At 42.2% G+C, this 14,412-nt stretch overlaps 1 protein-coding gene across 1 annotated transcript in view; it reads left to right on the plus strand.

The window, feature by feature from the left end:
* PRPF8 (pre-mRNA processing factor 8) overlaps positions 1-14,412 on the plus strand; it is a 31,757-nt gene that overhangs the window by 9,568 nt on the left and 7,777 nt on the right. The window contains exons 22-30 of the mRNA XM_003996419.4: positions 35-181; positions 372-582; positions 785-901; positions 12,382-12,629; positions 12,731-12,910; positions 13,106-13,241; positions 13,361-13,530; positions 13,676-13,805; positions 13,931-14,077. Coding sequence (XP_003996468.1) covers positions 35-181; positions 372-582; positions 785-901; positions 12,382-12,629; positions 12,731-12,910; positions 13,106-13,241; positions 13,361-13,530; positions 13,676-13,805; positions 13,931-14,077 — 1,486 coding nt within the window. The remainder of the gene's footprint in view (positions 1-34; positions 182-371; positions 583-784; positions 902-12,381; positions 12,630-12,730; positions 12,911-13,105; positions 13,242-13,360; positions 13,531-13,675; positions 13,806-13,930; positions 14,078-14,412) is intronic.

Genomic DNA, 14,412 nt, shown 5'->3' on the forward strand with positions numbered 1-14,412 from the left:
ATTTGGGTCTCAGCCACACATCTCGCTGGTATAGGTTCACAGCAGATGAGGCTCGGGACCTGATCCAGCGTTACCTGACAGAGCATCCTGATCCCAACAATGAAAATATCGTTGGCTATAATAACAAGAAGTGCTGGCCCCGAGATGCCCGCATGCGCCTCATGAAGCACGATGTCAACTTGTGAGTTTAAGTTGGGGGCTGTGGAAGCTGGAAGGACATTGGTCTGAGGGACCCAGAAAACAGGGAATTTATGACTTTGTGTCCTGTGTGGGAGGAGTGTACTCTGTTAGGATATTGTCAGTCTGGCCTTCTGAGGGAAATTCCTTCAAGTTCCAGGAGACTAATGTGACCGTATGTTCCCTGTGAGCAGGGGTCGGGCAGTGTTCTGGGACATCAAGAACCGTCTGCCACGATCAGTGACTACAGTTCAGTGGGAGAACAGCTTCGTATCTGTGTACAGTAAGGACAACCCCAACCTGCTGTTCAACATGTGTGGCTTTGAGTGCCGCATCCTGCCTAAATGCCGCACCAGCTATGAGGAGTTCACTCACAAGGATGGGGTCTGGAACCTACAGAATGAGGTACAGTCCGGAAAGGGGCTAGAAGTAGCATTTCCACCCCCATACCTTCGGGATACATAGGGTGAGGAACATCACACCTTTTCGTTATCAGTCATTTGAGCTTTGTTGGGTGGTAGGGCTTAGTGAGGGGTTGTGGTGTCAGAGTTGGTCCTTGCTCCCATAACAGTATCAGAGACCAATTAACCTTGACCTTGTGGTTTAGGTTACTAAAGAGCGGACAGCTCAGTGTTTCCTGCGAGTGGATGATGAGTCAATGCAGCGTTTCCACAACCGCGTGCGTCAGATTCTGATGGCCTCTGGCTCCACCACCTTCACCAAGGTATATAAGTCAGTCAGCCCCAACCTCCTTCACGTCCTCTATCCATCTCCTATCCTTTTGAACTCTTCCCTTGGTTTGCTCTCCTTTTTTCCCAGCTTGGCTCAGTGTACCAGTTTCTGTGCTTTATGATATAGAACCTTAGAGTGTCAAATCAACTCAGTTCCTTTCTGAGAATACCCTGTAGGGATTGTCCGTGTGATGACTGAGTTAAGGTAAGAGTAGAAGTGGGATTCTTTAATTGGGACAAAACTTGACGTTTTTTACATCTTCCCAGGGGGCTTATTGTCTATTCATATAGCTCATTTTTTAACCAGTAACAGTGTGTATGTTAAAAAGCAAGTATAACTAGTATTCATTTTCCCCTTCAGTTGCTTCCAGACACCCACCTGAAGGCAGCTGGAGTTAAAAAATAATCTGGAAATTTGTTAACAGTGCATACCTAAGCTTCTGCGAGGTTTAAAACGTCACCTTGTTCTTCCTGCTATCTTTCCATGGTGTCGTAAAGGTGCACATAATGTCTTGGCTGATGCTCTCAAGAACATCAATAATGCCAAAAAGAGAAATTCAGGTTCTTACTAGGCTGTGCTCCGAACAGTGCTTTTAAGGATACATTTGTGTATCTTAGCTTTTATGTTTTATGTAAGTAATCTCTATACCCAACTTGGGGCTCAGACTGTTCACCTTGAGATCAAGAATCGCATGCTCTTCTGGCTAGGTCAACCATGAGCCCCTTAGTATTTCTTAAAATTTCTTACACATTTTGAGTATAGTACAAGGGGAGAGTTTACCTTTTCAGGTCTCTCTAAGGGTCAGTTAACAAGAATTCCATAACTCATTCATTCCATTGGTGTTTATTGATAACTACTGCGTTCAAGGCTCTGTGCACACTGCATGTACCTTTGAGCTCACCTACCTAGTTGGAGAGACAAGATCCATAGACAAGAGAACTATACTAGGGTGTAGTGTTTATAAAGCTATGGTGTTATTTGGGAATCTGTGAGAACACTCAAGTTAATGACTAGCCCAGTCTGGGAGAAGGAGAGGAGAGTCTTCCTGGAAGAAGTAATGTGTGATGAGGTAGATGAGGGAGGGCCTTCCTTCAGCCTTAGGTATGGAGAGGTAACTAGCCTGAAATGTGTGGAGCTGTGCAAGTTCAGGGTTTACTGGAGTATAGTTATGGAGTAGGGACTGTTAGGAGATGGGGGCGAGACAGATCACCAAGAGCCAGATCATGGAGGGGATTGCATGGCTTGTTAAGAATCCTGTGAGGGTTTTTTTTTTTAATGTTTATTTATTTATTTTGAAAGAGAGCACTTGCACCCGTGTGAGCGGGAGAGGGGCTGAGAGAAAGGGGGAGAGAGAATCTCAAGTGGTTCTGTGCTGTCAGCACAGAGCCTGATGTGGGGCTCGATCTCATGAACTGTGAGATCATGACTTGAGCCAAAATCAAGAGTCAGATGCTTAACCAACTGAGCCTTCCAGGTGTCTAAAGAATCCTACGAGGTTCTTAAGCATGGGGATGATTTTCCCAGCTTTCTGTGTTAGGTCCTTCACTCTTGTAGCTGTGGGGAAGATGGGTTTAGAGAAATTGGGTAGGAGATGAAGTTTGGGGATTTCTGCTGAAGTCCTGATGATAGAGATGAGAGCAGTGAGGAGACAGGAGTAGATCTGAGTAGTTAGCAGGTGAAATCAGCAGCCTCATTTTGGTGGGACGCCAGAGGGAAAGGAAAATAACTTTACTCAATTTTTGGCATGGCTGACTAGGTGGATATCGGCACTGCCAACTGGAAGAGTACAGGAAGAAGAGCAGGTTTAGGAGGGAAGATAAATGGATTTCGTTCAGGATGTAAAAAGTTTGAGGTTCCTAGGAATATCCAGATGGAGCTGTTTGGCAGGCACTTCTTATATTCTCTGTTTTCAATTCCAAGATGAGTGTGTGTGTGTATGTATATATATAAATGTATACACACACGTGTGTGTGTTTTTTCCACCCTAGTGATGCCTATTAAATTGATAATCTCTTAGATTTGCTATAAAATACTTTGAGCTTGAAGCTTCAGAGAGAGAAATGAAGTGAGAAAATGAGAGCAGTCAGGGGTAACTTTGAGGCTCCTGTAGGATGTCCAAGTGGAGATATTTTGCAGTCTGAAGCTTGGAGAAGATATCTGGGTTGATGATGTAGGTTTAGGAGTCTGGTGGTTTAGGAGGTGGTTTAAAACTCAAGAGCGAGCAAGATTTCACAGGATAAGGAATGAGAAGAGCAGAGGGACAGGTTTGGAACCATAGGATACACTGAGCAACAGCATGGCCAGACTGGGAGAGTGCTGGGTCATGGGAGCCAAGGATGTCAGGAATTGGGGCGGGCATTTAACAGTGTCAGTTGCCTAAGAGTCTTTCAGTTAGATAAGGCCTGAAAAGTATCCATTGGATTTGGCAGTCAGGACGTCATTGGTGACCTTAGCAAGAGCTGTTGCAGAAATAGTGGGGATAGAAGCCAGATTGCAGTGGGTGAGGCTTTATGGGAAGTGAGGGAGTGGAGACAGCAAGGACCGTCAAATTGCCAGAGCTAGAAAAAGAGGAAGGGCATGAGATGCCACCTAGAGGGAGATGCAGGTCAAGGCAGTATTTTTAAATGGTATTGAGTGAAGAATGTTCTAATTAGGAAGGAGCCAGGAGCAGTTCAGGGTGCACTAGACCAGCGTAGTAAGTGATGGAGCAGCGTTCCCCAGAGTTGAGTAGGGGCAGAGTAAAGGGGAAGCAGAGGGAACCCTCCTCTAAACCTAAAAGAAAAGGTCTGGATATATGTGAATGTAAGGTTGAGTGGGAAGTTATAACAAATACTGAATTTTTCAGCTTTGCCTGAGTTGGTCACAGTGGTGAGGGTATGATACAGTTTTTGAAGAAACTGTGTGCTCCAGGTGGGTTTCAAGAAAATAGAAGACAGCTGTGAGTGTGAGTTCTTCCCAGAAGCACTCAGCTACTCAGTGACAGGATGGGCAAAGTGGATATATTCTATTGGTAGTTCAGGTTTTGGGGTTTTGCTGTAGGACTGTTGTGGAGTGGTAAGGGATTGAATGCAGGAGAATCAAGAGTGCTGGCCCCTATTGGGATCCTGGATTATTGGGGGAAGCGGGGAGTGAGTAGGAAGAGACTAGAAGAGGCCAGTGGTCTTGAGTTGTAGGGATCAAGGGAGTAGATGTGTGAGAGGTGAGAGCCTGAGTAATGTCAGAGATTAGGGAGGCTATTTACTACAGTGGTTAGAAGTCAGATTGGAGTTCAGATCATAGCTCTGTCACATAACTAGTTGAGATCTTGGATAAGTCACCCACTTTGGGCCTCAGTTCTCTCTATAGAATGGGGATACCAATGATGGGGTGCCTGGCTGGCTCGGTAGAACATGGAACTCTTGATCTCGGGGTTGTGAGTTTGAGTCCCATGTTGGGTGTAGAGAGTACGTAAGTAAATACACTTTAAAAAAAAAATGGGAGGCAAACCATAAGAGACTCTAAAAAAAAACAGAACAAACTGAGAATTTTGGAGGGGTGTTGGGTGGGGAGATGTGCTAAATGGGGGTGGGCACTAGGTGTTCTGTGTAAGTGATGAATCACTAAATTGTCCTGAAACCATTATTATACTATATGTTAACTTGGGTTTAAATAACATTTCAAAAATAAATTAAACCAAGAATACCTGGGGCACCTGGGTGGCTCAGTCAGTTAAGCGTCCGACTTCAGCTCAGGCCATGATCTCACAGTTTGTGGGTTTGAGCCCTGCATCAGGCTCTGTGCTGATAGTTTAGAGCCTGGACCCTGCTTTGGATTCTGTGTCTCCTATCTCTGCTCCTCCCCGCCTTGTGCTCTGTCTCTCAAAAATAAATAAATGTAAAAGAAAAAACAAAAAACAGGAATACTGATGTATTACCTAGCTCTGAGGGCTTATTGTGAGAATGAAATAGCAAATGTAATAAGTTAAATTATTCAGTAAATTGTTCAGTAAATGTTTGCTCTCATCAAGTAGAGGGATCCGGGTTTTGATCAGGTAGTAGAATATTGGAATTTGTTTCCTGAGGTGTGTTAAGGTAAAATCGTTCTTGTGACACTTCCAAGGTTGATAATCGAAGGGAAGTATCCATTAGGGTGAGCGGTGGCTGGACCTTGTGGCTCTGTTCTTGTCCTCTAAAATTGGACTCTTGCAGTCATTGCCACCACTGCCGCTTTAGGTGCTCTCACCATCCTTGCTTTTGGGTGTGTGCAGCACACTAGCCCAAGCGTGCAGGCAGGGACCCTTCTCTTTGGTCCCAGTGGGAGCTAGAAAATAAGGCTGGGACGTTTAAGCAGGGCTTTCATAAGGGCCAGGCATAACCGGAAAAACAGAGATGGGCATAGATAGTCTGACTTAAAACGTGCAGCCTACTTAGCTTCAGGTTCGAAGGGCCTTCCTGCTGCCTTCCTGCCTCTTTTCACTGCCTTCCCAACACTGCAGTCCCTGCTTCCCTCACCAAGGTGTCCCTTTCAGCATGTCTGGATGACTTGAAGTCTAAAGCCTGAGGCAAAGACCTCAAGAGAACATCTTTGCCTGGCAGGAGATGTATTTCTCTGTTCTTTTTTTCTTGAGTTTCGTTTTGACTTCTATTTCACATTATTTATTTTTAGACTTAATTTTTTAAAACAATTCAAAAAAGGGCACCTGGGTGGCTCAGTCAGTAAAGTATCTGACTTCGACTTGGGTCATGATCTCACGATTCATGAGTTTGAGCCCCATGTTGGGCTCTGTGCTGACAGCTCGGGGCCTGGAGCCTGCTTCAGAATCTATGTCTCCCTCTCTCTATGCCTCTCTCTCAAAAATAAATAAATGTTAAATTAAAAAAAATTTTTTTAAAACTAAAACAATTTTAGTTTTATAGTGAAATTGAGAGGGAGGGACAGACTTCTCATGAACTCCCTGTCCCCGTACATGCAAGCCTCCCCTGTTAACATCACGCACCAGAGTGGTACGTTTTTTACCAAGAATAAACCTACACTAACGCATCATGATCATCCAAAAGCCATAGTATACTTTCGGGTTCCATCTTGGTGGTATATATTCTGTGGGTTTGGATAAATGTATAATGACATAATCGATTATTAAAACATACAGAGTGTTTTGCTACCGTAAAAATACTAACAAGACCTAGAAAATATCTAGAATCCTGTTGTCCTAACATCAGTTTTTATTTTTCCACATTCGTTTCGGGTCATGAGGTGTGTTGAGCAAGTTGTAGAAGTTGAATTTGTTTCTTTTATGAAGACTTAAAGGCATAATGAGTGTAAAGTTCTTAACCTTGGTACCTAGCACATGTAGTCACTGTGGCATTTTCTTTCCTGCCTCCCTGAATCCCCAGCAACTCTGGCTATTCTTTTTTTTTTTTTTTTAAGGCTTTTTTGTTTGTTTTTTTGTGTGTGTTTTATTTACTGATTTTGAGAGAGAAAGAGAGCAGGGGTTGGGGGGTGGAGAGAGAATTCCAAGCTCCAAGTGTGGAGCGTGACATGGGGCTCCAACTCACAAACTGTGAGATTATTACCTGAGCTGAAATCAAGAGTTGGATGCTTAACCGACTGAGCTGCCCAGGGACCTGCTATTGTAAAGGAATGTAGAATGCTCCTGTTATTCGTAAAGGACTGTGGTACTTCTTGGGAATTCAGACTTACTCCCCTCCAGGAATAAAGCACTGGTAACTGCAGAATACAACTGGTGTGTTTTGTGATAAAAACCATGCAGCTGGCAGTTCCTAGAGCCAATTAGTCGAAGAGCTTACTGAGCCTCACAGTTGTCCTACTCAAGTCTGTTTGACTTTACTCCCAGATCCAGCCCATTCTGGCCCATGGCCTTCCTTTCTGTTCGTCTGTTTTCTTCGTTGGTTCATCTTGAGTACAAGCTAGATGCTCAGTGTAGCTTTTGTGATTTGGTTCACGCTGTTACCTAACTCTAGAAAGTCCCTTTTTTTTTTTTAACGTTTATTTATTTTTGAGACAGAGAGAGACAGAGCATGAACGGGGGAGGGTCAGAGAGAGAGGGAGACACAGAATCGGAAGCAGGCTCCAGGCTCCGAGCTGTCAGCACAGAGCCCGACGTGGGGCTCGAACTCACGGACCGTGAGATCGTGACCTGAGCCGAAGTCGGACGCTCAACCGACTGAGCCACCCAGGCGCCTCTAGAAAGTCCCTTTTATCTTGCCTATCTGAGGACGGCTATTTGCTCAAGACTAATTTCCATGGTTACTCCAGCCAATGTGATCTTGCACTTCAGTAATTGTCCAGAAAACATAGTCCTTACCTTAAAATCTTGATTATATCATTTGGTATTTTGTAGTTTGCCTTTTTTTTTTTTTAATCTTAACCAGCTTTGGTTTCATTGATTTTTCTCTGTTCTGTTTGTTTTCAAAATGCTCTTATAGTATTTTTCCTTTTGTTTACAGTTGGGTATAATTTGCTTTAAAGTTTTCTGGTTTAAGGTAAAAAGTTAGATCAGTTTGGGATCTTTTTAAATATAAGCATTCACTACTGTAAATTTCCCTCTTAGTACTACTTCAAGCTGCATCCCTCAAATTTTGATTAAGTTGGGTTCTTTTCATTCAGTTAAAAATATTTTCTAATTTCCCTTGAGAGTTTTTATTTTACCCATATGTTATTTAGAAGTATGCTGTTTAGGGGTGCCTGGGTAGCTCAGTTAGTTAAGTGTCTGTCTTGAGCTCAGGTCATGATCTTGTGGTTTGTGGTTTTGAACCCCGTGTGGGGCTCTGTGCTGAAAGCTCAGAGCCTGGAGCTTCCTTCAGATTCTGTCTCCCTCTCCCTCTGCCCTTCCCCCTGCTTGTGCTCTGTCTCTCTCTCAAAAATAAACAAACATTAAAAAATTAAAAAAAAAAATAGAAGTATGCTGTTTAATTTTAAAATATTTGAGGGTTTTCCAGATATTTTTGTTATTAGTTGCTAGTAATTGTTATAGTCAGAAAATATACTTTTTATGATCTTCGTTTTTCCAGATGTCTTAATACTTGTTTTATGGTTGTGAACTTGAAAAGAATCTGTATTCTGCTTTTGGGTGGAGTGTTTTATAAATGTCAGTTAGGTCCAGTAGGTTGAATGATTATGTTGTTCAAGTCTTTGTATATTTGTAATAACTTTTTTGTCTACTGTCAATTACTGAGAGAAGAGTCTTGGAAATCTCCAACTATAATTGTGGATTTATTTATTTCCTCTTTCAGGTCCATTTTTTTGTGGTTGGGGTTTTTTTGTTTTGTTTGTGGAAGGGGTTATTCAGAGACACGGTTAACTTTATTAGAGACATCCAAACTTTTAGCATAAAGCCACGTGACATTTTTCAAGAAGATTGTATATTTTTTGAGCATGAAGAATTTCTGAAGTTCAGAAATCTGGAATTCTTAAAATACTTAGTCAAAACAAAATGACTCACATAGGTTGTAATTGTATAAAAAGGCAAATGATCAGGACATTTTGTGGAACATAATTGAAAGTTGGGCAAAATGTATTGGCTTGCAGATGGAAAACCAACAAGAAATTCATCTAAGATATTAGGCTTAGGGGAGAGGGGAGCCACTGCATTGATATCAGAATGCAAACTGACAAACCTTTTTGTCCAAGGAACATTGAACCTGCATACAAATGATGACCAGGGGAGTGTGCCAGATGGAGTGTTGTCATGTACCTAAAGAGACAGCTGAACTTAGAATTGGGCCTTACAGTGGAAACACATAGATACTTCTATACATACAAGCAACTCTGTTGATACCCTGAAAGGAATATGTAGTGTTCATGATTATTTTTGAGTTTTCTGCTTCAACATCCACCTGTTTTTACTTTATATAAACAGTTTAGAAGCTCTGTAATTAGGTATGAAATGTATTTAGGGTTAACATATATACATATACATATTTTTTTTTAACACTCTTCAAACATTTTGGTGGGGGGGAAGAGGGGGAGAGAGAGAATCCCAAGCTGTCTCCACACTGTCAGCGCAGAGCCCGATGTTGGGCTCAAACCCACAAACCATGAGATGATGACCTGAGCCAAAACCAAGAGTTAGATGCTTAACTGACGGAGCCATCCAGGTGCCCCAAGGATTATTGTATCTTCTTAATTGACTTTCTTATCATTATGAAATGTTCTTCTTAATTCATGGTAATATTTTCCTAAAGTCTACTTTGTCTGATAGTAGTGCTACTCAGACTTTGTGTTTGCATGGGTGTCTTTTTTCATCTTTAAGCTTTTTTTTATTTAAAAAAAAATACATATTTTTTTACATTTATTCATTTTTGAGAGAGAGAGCACGAGCGGGGGAAGGGCAGAGAGAGAGGGATACACAGAATCTGAAGCACGCTCCAGGCTCCAACCTGTCAGCACAGAGCCTGAAGTGGGGCTCGAACTCACAAACGTGACATCGTGACCTGAGCCGCAGTCGGATGCCCAACTGACTGAGCTACCCAGGCGCCCCAGATTTTATTTTTCTTAAGTAATCTCTACACCCAACGTAGGGCTTGAACTCCTAACCCTAAGGTCAAGAGTGGCATGCTTCATGCTCCACCAGCTGAGCCAGCCAGGCACCCTGAGTGGGCTTGTTTATTTCACTCTTTGCTTAGTAACTACATTTTTTTTTTTTTTTTTAAGATTTATTTTTAAGGAATCTCTACACCCAACATGAAGCTCAAACTTACAACCCCGAGACCAAGGGTTGCATGCTCTAATGACTGAGCCAACCAGGCGCCCCTACACTTTTTCTTTTTCTTTTTTTTTTTAATTGGTTGCTCTGTACATCACTGACTTACCATGGTCTACTGTCACCATTAGTCTTCTACTAAGATCACTTTACATATAGTGTAAGAACCACACATTACACTTCCATTTTCCCCTTCATTCTTTGTAGTATTTTTGTCATATGTTTTAACTTTACCTGTATTATAAATACATTACTTTGTTGCTAATTTTGTTCTAAACAGACTTTATTTTTTTACAGAAACTACAAAATGAGCAAAAATATCTTTTACATTTTACTCACATACTTTTTCTGGTAGTCTCTGTTACTTGACGTAGATCCAGATTTCCATCTGGTGTTGTTTTCATGGTGCTTAAAGAATTTCCTTTAACATTTCTTATAGTAATGATCTATTGGCAGTGAATGCATTCTGCTTTTGTCTGTCTGGGAAAGTGTTTATTTTGTCTAATTTCTGTTAATGTAAATCATTGTTTTCTTTTGCAGTTTTACAGAGTCATTCCATCGGTGTATTTTTTTTATTTCAGATATTATGATTTTCATCTCTGGAAAGTTCCATCGAGGTGTTTAGTATCTTCTCTCCTTATTATGTTCATATTTTCCTTTATATACTCCAGTGTAATTATAAGATTTTTTAAATGCTGTTTTATAGTCTTTGGTTACTAATTTTATCACCTGTGTTATTGCTAGGTCTGTTTCTATTGATTGATTTTTCTTCTGGTTATGGATAATTCATTCTTTTTGCATGAATGATCATTTTTATTACATGCTAGAAATTTTAAATTTTACATTATTTATAGGTTTTGTTATGTTTTGTTAAAGAGTATTGAGTTGTGTTCTGGTGTGCAGTTCAGTAACTTGTGGGTTAGTTTGGTCCTTTGAAGGCTTGCTTTTAAGTGTGGTTATGGCAACTCTATAGCACCCTTTGTTCTGGGGCTAATGAACCTCTGCTGCTGGGTTGATAACCTTCTGGGGACTCTACCCAATTCCCATGTATTACAGGTTCTCTCTAGTTGGCTGGTGGGAACACAAACTGCTGCCAACCTTATATGACCTGTGGGACTTGCTCAGCTTTCTGATCTCGGGTGTTCTTGGAGTTTTACTCCATACACATTGGTACTCATCCAAAATCATGGGGAATCCCTTCATGGATCTCCAGAAATCTCTTTTGGAGACCTTGCTTCTCTCCAGTACCTCTGCCCCACAAATTGTAGCTGCCTTGGCCTCCTAAATTCTAATCTTGATCTCTTCAATTGAGCGAGACTATTGGGCCCTGTTTCTGTTACTCCTCTATGTGTATGCTGCAGCTTAGAAACTCAGCAGTAAGTTGTGGGGGACAGTCGTGGAGTTGACTTCATTTGTTTCCTTTTCCTCAAGGGTCATGGTCCTTAGGCCTATGTTGCCTATTTGTCAGTTGTCTGAAGATACTGTTTTATATCTTTTGTTCAGTTTTCTAGTTGTTTATAGTAGAAGGCAATTTCTGTGGCCCCATTAGTTTTTATTCCCTCTATTAATTTTTAGTAGTTTTTCTCATCCCTTTTTCTCCCCCACCCACCCCAGGATTACTTACTATATTTGCTCTTAAGTGTTTATGTTGCCTTAGTTGATTTTTTTATTGAGATGAAATTCACATTGTAAAAAAAAAAGACAGTTCCGGGACACCTGGTGGCTCAGTCGGTTAAGCGTCCGACTCTTGACTTCGGCTCAGGTCAGGATCTCAAAGTTCATGAGTTTGAGCCCCACGTTGGGCTTTGTGCTCACAGCACGAAGTCTGCTTCAGATCCTCTGTCTCCCTCTTTGCTTTGTGGCCCTCTCTTGCTCACACACCCTCTCTCTCAAAAATAAATAAACGTTAAAATTTTTTTTAATAAAAATTAAAATAATGAAATGTACAGTTCTTTGGTTTTCGGTATATTCATAAAATTGTGCACCTGTCCCCACTGTCTAATTCTAGAATATTTTCATTACCCCAGAAAGAAACCGTGTATCCATTAGCAGTCATTCGCTCCCCATTGCTCCCCACCATTCAGCTCCTGGCAAGCATGAGTGTACTTTCTGTCTATATGGATTTGCCTGTTCTGGATATTTCATACAAATGGAATTGTACAATATGTGACCTTTTTTGGTCTGGTTTCTTTCACCTAACATGTTTTCAAGATTCATCTACATTGTGGCATGTATTAATACTTGAAGAATCCTTTTCACAGGTGAATAATATTCTGTTATACGGATATACCATATTTTGTTTATCTTTGTCAGTTGGTGGACATTTGAGTTTTTTCTACTTTTTGGCTGTTATGAATAATGTTTTCATGAACATTTGGTACAGATTTTTGTGCAGATGAATGTTTTCATTTCTCTTGGTTATATACTTAAGAGTAGAATTACTGGATCACACGGTAATTCTGTTTAACCTTTTAAGCTACCAGGTTGTTTTTCAAAGTGATTGCACCAGTACACATTCCCACCAGCAATAGTAGAGGAGTGTTCCATTTTCTTCACATTCTTAGTAACAGTTGTCATTGTTCTGTAGCCATTCCTGTGGGTGTTAAACAGATACTCACAGTGGTTTTGACTTATGTATACTTCCCTAATGACACTGAGCTCAAGTCTTTCTTGAGAACTAGGAAGAGTGTAATCAACTGGACCAAGTAGTCCCCATCACTTGTCCCCTCCCATGGCTCACCTATAATTTACCTTTTCCCCACTATTTTCAGATTGTGAATAAGTGGAACACTGCTCTTATTGGCCTTATGACATATTTTCGGGAAGCTGTAGTGAACACCCAGGAGCTCCTGGACTTGCTAGTGAAGTGTGAGAACAAGATCCAGACACGTATCAAGATTGGCCTCAATTCCAAGATGCCGAGTCGTTTCCCTCCTGTTGTGTTCTATACCCCTAAGGAGTTGGGTGGACTTGGCATGCTCTCAATGGGCCATGTACTCATCCCCCAGTCTGACCTCAGGTAGGACTTGCTTGAAAACCTTCTAGATCCTGAGGGAAGGGGATGTTTCTTTACTTTTAGGTTTTATTTTTTTCTCTAATCTTGGTTGTGCCCCCAAACAGGTGGTCCAAGCAGACAGATGTAGGTATCACACACTTTCGTTCAGGAATGAGCCATGAAGAAGACCAGCTGATTCCCAACTTGTACCGCTACATACAACCATGGGAGAGCGAGTTCATTGATTCTCAGAGGGTCTGGGCTGAGTATGCACTGAAGAGACAAGAGGCCATTGCTCAGAACAGGTACACATCCAGGAAGGCATAGCAGTCCTGTCAGGGGTGTGCAGCCTTGCATGGAGGTCAGGAACAGAGCGTGCTGTATTTTAATGGAGACCAGTGAAGTAGGTTCTACATCTGACCCATCGGTCCTTGGCCAGGGAGGAATGCAAAATAAACTTTGTGTGAGCACATATTTGACTTCAGTGTTTTTTTTGACAGACGACTGACCTTAGAAGATCTAGAGGATTCATGGGATCGTGGCATTCCTCGAATCAACACCCTTTTCCAGAAGGACCGGCACACGTTGGCGTATGATAAAGGCTGGCGTGTTCGAACTGACTTTAAGCAGTACCAGGTACATGGAGGGGATAGTACAGAGATTTCCCCTGCATTAGAGGAACCCACGGCTGTGCCAGGAATCTGGCTGGGGCAGTAGGCTCCCAGAAGCTTGATGGTGCTTGCTTTGCCATCTAGGTCTTGAAGCAGAACCCTTTCTGGTGGACACACCAGCGGCATGATGGGAAGCTCTGGAACCTGAACAACTACCGTACAGACATGATCCAGGCCCTGGGTGGTGTGGAAGGCATTCTGGAACACACACTCTTCAAGGGCACTTACTTCCCTACCTGGGAGGGGCTTTTCTGGTGAGGATTCTCTTCTCCCCTTACGGTAATCTGTCATAACCCTCTGAGCTCATCCCTGTTGTGCCTTTGTGTTCTGTGGCGTTTACCAGAGACCAGTGCTCTGGGAGATGGCAGGGTATCACTTTACCTGGTCTCTTTTTCCCAGGGAGAAGGCCAGTGGTTTTGAGGAGTCGATGAAGTGGAAGAAGCTAACCAATGCTCAGCGATCAGGATTGAACCAGATTCCCAATCGTAGATTCACCCTCTGGTGGTCCCCAACCATCAACCGAGCCAATGTGAGTGTGATTGCTAGACCTGGAAGACAGGAAGCTAAAAACAAGAGTTTCTGTTTCCTTCATTGTGTCCTGAAAAACAAGTGTCTTGATGTCTGGGTTCACTTTCACTCTCTTTTTCCCGTCAGGTATATGTAGGCTTTCAGGTGCAGCTGGACCTGACAGGTATCTTTATGCATGGCAAGATCCCCACACTGAAGATCTCTCTCATCCAGATCTTCCGAGCTCACTTATGGCAGAAGATCCACGAGAGCATTGTGATGGACTTGTGTCAGGTGGGCCAGAAGTGAGGGGAGAGGGTACCATGAGAAGTCAGGTCAGCTCGGGCTGAGTCAGTTAAACACTTGACTCTTGGTCTTGGCCCAGGTCTTGAGTCATGGTTGTGAGTTCAAACTCCACCTTGGGCTCTGTGCTGGGTATGGAGCCTACTTAAAGAGAAAAGAAAAAAAGGAAAACTGTATTTGGGGTGCCTGGATGGCTCAGTCAGTTAAGGACTCTTGACCTCAGGTCATGATTTCAGAGTCATGAGTGCAAGCCCTACATTGCACTCCATGCTGGATATGATGCCTACTTTTAAAAAGAAAGAAAGAAAGGAAAAGAAACGAAAAAG

The sequence above is a fragment of the Felis catus genome, chromosome E1 (genome assembly GCF_018350175.1).
Source record: "Felis catus isolate Fca126 chromosome E1, F.catus_Fca126_mat1.0, whole genome shotgun sequence".
Lineage (NCBI taxonomy): Eukaryota > Metazoa > Chordata > Mammalia > Carnivora > Felidae > Felis > Felis catus.